This window comes from Lacerta agilis, chromosome 14, assembly GCF_009819535.1.
Source record: "Lacerta agilis isolate rLacAgi1 chromosome 14, rLacAgi1.pri, whole genome shotgun sequence".
Lineage (NCBI taxonomy): Eukaryota > Metazoa > Chordata > Lepidosauria > Squamata > Lacertidae > Lacerta > Lacerta agilis.
Genome location: NC_046325.1, coordinates 14,638,899 through 14,647,362, shown reverse-complemented (window position 1 = coordinate 14,647,362; position 8,464 = coordinate 14,638,899). Strand labels below are relative to the sequence as shown.

Here is an 8,464-nt window from a genome sequence, read left to right as displayed (position 1 = left end):
AAACGTTGGTGTGCTATCAAGACACAGTGCAGGCAAAATCCAGAATGATAGTGGCCCACGCCCTGCTGTGGCCTGGAGTGAAGCCCAAATAGCACCCCCACACACACCACATGAGGGCCAACCACTTAAAATGCATTGCTGCCCCATTCTTGCCTTCCTCAGTTGCTCCTCTTGCGCCTTTATGATGCCCTTGAGGCAGGCCACGTTTCCCCGGCTGCTAGGCAAGGCCAGCCCTGTGGCATTCCTTTAAGGTAGCTCTCCACTTCCACCCCGTCACTCGCTCCCACCCTACACCCTCCTCTTGCCCCATGCCTCATACTTTGCCATATATTTTACCCCCTTCCCTCCTCCTGGGCTACCTCGTCCCCTTTTGGGCCCAGGCCTCACTGGCTCTTTCATTTGCATCATCCCAATAGTCCAGTGCTTCTTTTCCGGCCCAGTTCTATGTCTCCCCTTAGCAATTTCCCCTCCGAATCCTCCTTGGTGGGCATGGAGCTCCGGCTATGCCCTGCCTCACTACCCTGGAAGTAGCAGGGGCAGTGGCTATTCTCCTGACAGCTGCAGGCCGCGTTTTTGCCGCCACTATTGCCTTGACGGCAGCAGCAGTTCGCTCCCTCTGCCTGGCACCTGCATCCTGCTGTACCTGCCGCACTGCTGTCACTGCGGTAGCCATATGCCCCTTCCCATCCCAGGCCACCGCCCTGGGTATTGTGACATCCTGCTGCATTACGGAGACAACCACGTTCCCCGGCCTCTCCACCACAGTTGCTGCTGCGACCAGCCATGGGCTTCCCTGTGCCGCCACTGGCGCCGCCACAAAAACCACAGGCCTGCCCGCTGTGTGAGGCCAGATAGCCAATGCAGACGCAGATGTTGGCCGCTGCGCAAAAGGCCAGAACCCACAAAATGGCCCGCTTGTCGGCTCGTCCGTTGAGAACGCACTGGGCTGTGTCGGGGCACACTGGGTTGTTTGGACGGCACGTGGCGATTCCTCGGGTCATAACTGGTAACTGGAGGCCAATGAGGGTCCACATGAAGCTCACCTCTATGGCCAAAATCAAGACTATGGTGAAGATGTAGATCCCATATCTCCAGCCACCAAATTCAGGTTGGCCAACCGTTTCACAGCACCCAGTTTCCCCAGGCTTTGGTTCTGCTTCCCCAGGCTTCCCTGATTTGTCCGCCGTCGAAACATACACAAACTTCATGAGCGCCACAGTGAAGATGATGGCAATGAAGTGGAAGGACCAGAGAGCCGACATGGGGATGGGGAACAGTTGGTTATAGCAGAGGACCGAACAGAACGTCTTTGCATCGCCAGTATCTTTGGGCCACTGGCAAACCATATCGGCCTTGAGGGAGTCCCAGGGTCCAAAGGCAAAAAAGAGAGTAACCATGCGGAGGCCAATGAGGAAGTACCATGGATTGATACCCTGGCATAACTTCTCTGCAGACAATACCCCAATCGTTGGCTGGAAGAGCCGGGAAATATTCCCAATAATGGCCGCCATCTGCAAAGGCAGGAAGTACCGGTAAGTCAGGAAAAATAGGAAGTTATTAAGCCTAAACAGGAGGCTGCAAGATCCCACAGCCCTTTCTCTTGTATTCTTATTCCTCCTTTCGCTTACTTATATTATAAATTATTTTATTTTTATTTTTTATTAGTGCTTTCAAGTTGATACGTTTCACTAATTTTACAATCATTTTAACGTTTCAAAATTTGACTTCTTTCCGCTCTTTCTGCGGTTCCTTAAATTTATTTTTAATATCTTCTGCATATCCAGATGAACTCAATTTGCTCATTTATTCATCTACGTTAAATATATACTCTTATAAAACTGCAGGTTATTACAATAATCCTGCCAATGTTCTTATCTGTTTACAATTTAACTGCAAATACTCAATAAACCATTTCCATTCTTTTGTAAAAAGTTTGGTAAGTTTTGCCATTTCTGTATATTCCATAAGTTTTTGTATCCATTCTTCCTTTGCTGGGACTTCTGCTTCTTAGCATTTTGGGCGAGTAACATTCTTGCTGCTCTAGTAGCATATGTTAATAAGTTTCTAAACAGTTTAGGTAGTTCTGTCCCTATAATTCCCAAAAGAAAAGCTTCTGTTTTTATTATATTACAAACGTTATTTTAAACATCCTTTTCAATTCATTATACTGTATATCATTTCCCAGTAAGCTTTAACCTTACTACAACACCACCATTGATGATAAAAATAAACCTTCTTTCTCTTTACATTTCCAACACTTACTTGATTTAGATCCGTACATTTTTGCCAATTTACTTGGTGTTCGATACTATCGATATCATTTTCTTATAATTTTCTCTTAGACAATAACATGCTGTAAATTTTATATCCATATTCCACAATCGTTACCATGCTTCCATGTCTATTTTATGACCAATACCTGTTGCCCAATTTATCATTGAGGATTTTACTTGCTCATCCTTTGTCTCCCATTCCAATAATATTTTATACATTTTACGCAGCACTTTTACATTACATTCCAACAGGTCTCTCTCCAGTTGTTGTTCCCCAAACAAACTTATTTTTAAATGCTAAACCTTTTGGATTCTTTCCTGGAATCCAGGACATCTCCCTCCCTTTCCACATTCTTTCTGCCTTACTTTGTTTCCCCTTACTCACATCCTCTTTCCCAATCTATTTTACACACACACACACACACACACACACACACATATGAATATGAATATGAATAGTATGTATATTGATATGGTTTCTTACCCACCCTTCACCATAAGGTCCCAGCGCCGGTTACACAATAATAAAATACAGAATTATAAAAACAAATAAAGCCATACAATTAAGTACAGTGGTGTGAGATTTAAAATTGACATGATGATGATGATATAATAATAATATAATAATAATAATAATATAATAATAATAATAATAATACCCCGCCCATCTGGCCAGGGCTCCCTAACCACTCTGGGCAGCTCCCAACAGAAAATTAAAAACGCAATAAAACATCAAACATTAAAAACTTCCCTAAACAGGGCTGCCTTCAGATGTTTTCTAAAAGTCAAGATAGTTGTTTATTTCCTTGACATCTGATAGGAGGGCGTTCCACAAGGCAGGTGCCACTACCGAGAAGGCCCTCTGCCTGGTTCCCTACTTCTCCCAGGGACGGAACCAGCAGAAGACCCTTGAAGAAGGACCTCAGGCTGAATGATGGGGGTGGAGACACGCTCCTTCGGGTATATAGTTAAGAGTTATATAGATAACAGGTATATAGTTAAACATCTAACAGATGTTTAAACAAAACACATTTGCTTGCGTGTGTGCTTTGTTCCAAGGCCAAGTTGCGTGTTAGATGTATTAGATGTTGACACGGATAATACTTACAAATCAGTTAAAATTTATACAGGCAGCTGCTGTACTGTCGTGGTTTGGCTGCATTCCTGCACTATACCTTCAAAGCACATTTGCAGCACATTTTACCTCTCAGAAAATTCTGGGTGTTGTAGTCTGATAAGGGTTTATGGGGTTTTTAACTCTGTGAGGGGTACAGAATTCAGCTTGTGAGGGAAACTGACAGAAGCTTCAAGAAAACGGATGGGGTCTAGTAGAGAAAAATAAATTTGGCAGTTTTCTAAACCATGCCAAAGTTGAAGTTACTGTTAATTAACTTAAACAGGCATCTAATTACTGAATATATTAACACATGAGATGTGTTATCTCTCTTCTAAAAGCATTAACATGTGTCCAACTCCACCCTTATCTGACTTCTCTTTCAGATGTTAAACTTCTTGAGGGCAGAAGCCTATTTCTTTTCTTAAAACTCTGAAACATGCCCTACATTGACGGTATGGTGCAAGTAACAAGCCTAAAAATTATTAAATTCTCAGAGAAGGAACTGGGGCAAACTTTAAAGGACACACATGGCACACATTTTGCTACGTAAATGGCACGTTGTGGTGGTATGTTGATCAGAAATGTTGCATATAAAATGCAGGCAAGATCATATGATCTTAATGGTAAAAATCTAAAAGAAGAGAATAATACAGATATTTCTTTTCATTTGTTTTGCGGGGGAGTATAAGTTTCTGTGACCAATGTAACATGCTAAACCTATTTAAGTTCCATTTTCTAAGCTCATTTGCTTTTGTTCCTAACATAAAAAATTCTTGTCAGTTCGCCATTGGTGCAATAAAGGGCCATTAACCTATTGTCTATATTCTTGGAGGGGTCTTTAATGTTAGAGAAAGAAATAGAGAGATTCTGAGTCATCCTGCATGTCAAGCTTCTGGTTGCTTTAGGCTATTCACATGTAAAATGTCATTTGGGAAAAATAATGAAACTTTGGGAAATGGTATTTAAAATGACATAAAACATGCTAACTATGTGTGAAATGGATCTGTCAGCTGACATTTTCATGGAATTACCCAACACTACTGCAATTCAGTTACTTTCAGGTGGACATGTGTCGGATCAGGCTGTGCGTATCTAATCAGAATCAAAATATACTCTTTAAATTGATCATCTGAGTTATAAAAACCTGTAAAAAAAGTAAAAGGTTGACAAACAACACATGTTAAAATTAAAATCCGAAAGCTTACTACAGTGGTACCTCTGGTTACGAGCTTAATTCATTCCGGAGGTCCGTTCTTAACCTGAGGTACCACTTTAGTTATTGAGGCCTGCCGCCGCGCAATTTCTGTTTTCATCCTGAGGTACTATTTATGGGTTAGCAGACTCTGTAACCTGAAGTGTTTGTAACCCAAGGTGTTTGTAACCCGAGGTACCACTGTATTGCAATAAATTAATAGCTCCTTAGATACAATTGGATGTCCATCTTGAAACTGATTCCCCCCCCTGAATCTATACTCACACCCCTTCATAGTTTAAGGTAAAAGTAAAGGGACCCCTGACCGTAGGTCCAGTTGCAGATGACTTGGGGTTGCGGCGCTCATCTCGCTTTACTGGCTGAGGGAGCTGGCCTACAGCTTCCGGTCATGTGGCCAGCATGACTAAGCCTCTTCTGGCAAACCAGAGCAGTGCACGGAAACGCCGTTTACCTTCCTGCCAGAGTGGTACCTATTTATCTACTTGCACTTTGACGTGCTTTTGAACTGCTAGGTTGGCAGGAGCAGGGACCGAGCAATGGGAGCTCACTCCGTTGTGGGGATTCGAACCGCCGACCTTCTGATCGGCAAGCCCTAGGCTCTGTGTTTAGACCACAGCGCCACCCTTCATAAATATAAATAGTCATAGTTTAGGAACTATTTATTTCTGGCAGAAGACCACAGTTGCTACTGTGTCAACACTGCAGACCAGGGTACCATGGAAGCGTCAGTGTCATGATGCCCATAGGAAACACAAGTGACCTCTGTCATTTCTCCCGTTGACAGTTTTCCAGCTGTCATTTCTGCCTTCAAAGCATTGGCCGTGTGCAGCAGGGAAGCTGCGATGAAGGCTGATCAAATAGGGCAAGGGGGGGGGGACATTGCCCCACCAACTTCAGTCAACCAGCCCCCAACCTGCCTGCCTTCTTACTTAACAACCAATCTGGGGCATAACTCTTGTCTGTCATCGGCTCTGGCTGTACCTACTGCTGGCAGCCTTCCACCCTTCCAGTCCCCAAAAGTACCAGCCGCTAATGCGGCAAAACAGTTATCTGTGGCCCTCCAGTCATCGTTTGACTCCATCATCCATCTATCTTTCCCAGTATGGCTGACAGCCAAGGATCATGGGAGCTGGAGTCCAACTACACCTGGAGGGTACGGTAGGATTAGAGTCACGTTAATGTAAGCTGGAGCACAAAGTTCTGCAAGGGGCGGGGGCACCCTCTAACTCTCCCTTGTTTCGCCATGCATATTTATTTATTTATTTCATTGTTACATTTTTAACCCACCTTTCCCCCAGGAGCTCATGGTGGCAAACATGGTCCCCACCCAACCTCCGCCTCCATTTTGTCCTCACAGCGTCCCTGCGAACTAGCTGGGTGACAGTGTCTTGCCCGAGGTTGCACAACTGAGCTTTGTGGCTGAACTCCCTGGACTCCTCTCAGCCCTAGTCCGATATTCTACGCACTACACCGCAGCAGCATGTGAATGGGCTGGAGATTATTTATAAAGTTCTTTCATAAAATGCATATACTGCCTGCCTAAGCAAAAAAAAAAAAAATTATATTAGTGCCAAAAAGACTACACTGGCATCAATAGGCAGGGAGTTCCAAAGTGTAATGGGATATTTCCTCCTCCTTTCAGAAGTTATCCGTAGCTTCAGAGCTTTCTGCATTGAGTTTGCCTGAAAATACTATGAACTGATACCATCATGAAAATCAGGGGGAACAGAAAGGCAGGTGAAATGTAAGAACATTAGCCCTAGCTGATGAGACCAAAAGGTCCACCTAGTCCAAACATCCCATTCCTCACAGATGCCTCTCAGAAGCCCACAAACAGACATGAAGGCAATAGACTACTCTCAGCAAACTTGCAGAATTTGAAGGAAGGCTGTCTGCTTCTGAACTTGTAAGTTTCAAGTCAGAGCTTCTCCACACCTGTTTCCCCTGGGGAAACCCAATCTTTAGCCCTGAATCGGAGCAATTGAATTTTCTGCAGATGCTGTTTGTTCTGATTTAGCATCAAAGAGCAGGTTTTCCAGGGGAAAGTGGCAGGGAAAAGGCAAAACCGCTTGGACCCCTACCTAGAAAGCAGGGAGCCGCTTGGACCCATGCTTTCTAGGAGAAGTGGAAGTGTCCTAGACGGGCCCAAAGTGCCATGATTAATAACCACTGATAGCCCTTAATTCATCTAACCTGCATTTAAAACTGACTAAGCCTATCAGGTCGGCGGTTTGAATTCCCGCGACGGGGTGAGCTTCCGTTGCTCGGTCCCTGCTCCTGCCAACCTAGCAGTTCGAAAGCACGTCAAAGTGCAAGTAGATAAATAGGTACCACTCCGTCGGGAAGGTAAACGGCGTTCCCGTGCGCTGTTCTGGTTTCGCCAGAAGCGGCTTAATCATGCTGACCACATGACCCAGAAGCTGTACGCCAGCTCCCTCGGCCAGTAAAGCGAGATGAGTGCCGCAACCCCAGATTTGTCTGCGACTGGACCTAATGGTCAGGGGTCCCTTTACCTTTACTTTTAAGCTAGTGCAGTGATCATCTTTGCCCCATCTCCCGGCAGAGAGTTCTGCAGATCAGCCTTGGGTTTTGCGAAGAAAGAAGACTCACTCCCTGTTGCCCACCCGGATTTTATGCGGACCTCCAACGAAGCTCAATGTTGGGAGATCCGGGACAGGAAAAAAGAAAGGACTTCTTCAGAATAAATTTTTGGGATTTGCTCTCCCAAGAGGCAGCAGTAGTCACCAACTTGGACAGCTTTCGAAAGAGGACCAGCAAAGCCTTAGAGGACAATGGCTACCAGCCGCAATGGCTATGCTGTGCCTCCTCGGTTGGGGGCAGTGTATGCTTTTGAATGCAAGTTGCTAGAAACATCACTGGGTCTTTCTCATGGGCTTCCCACAGGCATCTGATTGGCCCGCTTTGAGAGCAGGATGCTGACTTAGATGGGCCACTGGCCTGATTTAGCAAGCTCTTCTCATGTTTTGTGCTCTAGTTTTATATGAGAAGAAGGAGAAAAGCCTCTTGCCATCTACTCCCTTCCTCCCCCATCCATAAAGTTATTAGCCTCTCTCTGTCTCTCCCCTTAGTCATTCAGATTCCTCGGCATGAGGCCTCCAGGACGTTTAGACTACCGCAAACACATCAGCATCAGCTACCATGGCTGCTGGGGATCAGTCAGAGCCAAAGTGTAAACAATCAGGTTGGCACCATGTTGGGGAAAGTTCTAAGATCAAAAAGGACATCTCCTCCCCCCTCACATTGCTCTGGATGCTCAGCGAGTTTCCTCCCTCCCAGGTAGAGGATTGCCTTGGTACCTTTTTTGCTCAAAGATCCTTCTCCTTCCCGACGGTTGCGCTCCTTCGCTCCTCTCCTCCCTCTGAACAACCTAATCTCCCTATGAAATATGGCTCCACCCTGTCACCCTTAACTCTGCCCAAGGAGGTAGCCAATCTAACTAAATTAAACTTTGAACTGGAATAACCTGCTGCCAGGATAAGAACTCCCACACAGTCCCAGCCCAGATGATCACAGCATTCATAGGTTCCCAGTGGAGAAACCCCTAAACCTGCTGCGCAGGCTTGTCCCTTGAAGAGGACCCAGGTGTCCTGGCTGCAGCCCTCCCTCCTGGCAGAGTTCCTCTACCCTCTGCCCCTTAAAACAGCTGCATGGCAACTCTATTGGGTCCAGAGTCAGGATGCCAGTTAGACTTAGGGAATTGCAAGAGTTCCAAATTACTAGGGTCACTAGGGCAATCCTAGTGGAGGCATTGGCTTCTTCCATCAGGAGCAGACCTGCGCATTAATGGGAGACACCAATGTATTACTTTATTGCCGGCATTTTATGGATGCTAGAATAGTC

The 8,464-nt window shown here is 45.4% G+C and overlaps 1 protein-coding gene across 1 annotated transcript; it reads right to left on the bottom strand.

Moving 5' to 3' along the window:
* Nucleotides 1-226: 226 nt before the first annotated feature.
* On the bottom strand, nucleotides 227-8,208 carry LOC117058692 (gap junction beta-3 protein-like). The gene is given in 3 exon segments (XM_033170025.1): nucleotides 227-434; nucleotides 437-1,511; nucleotides 7,921-8,208. Coding segments are annotated over 2 exon segments (1,221 nt in total). The 5' UTR covers nucleotides 7,921-8,208; the 3' UTR covers nucleotides 227-288.
* Between the last annotated feature and the right edge of the window lie 256 nt (nucleotides 8,209-8,464).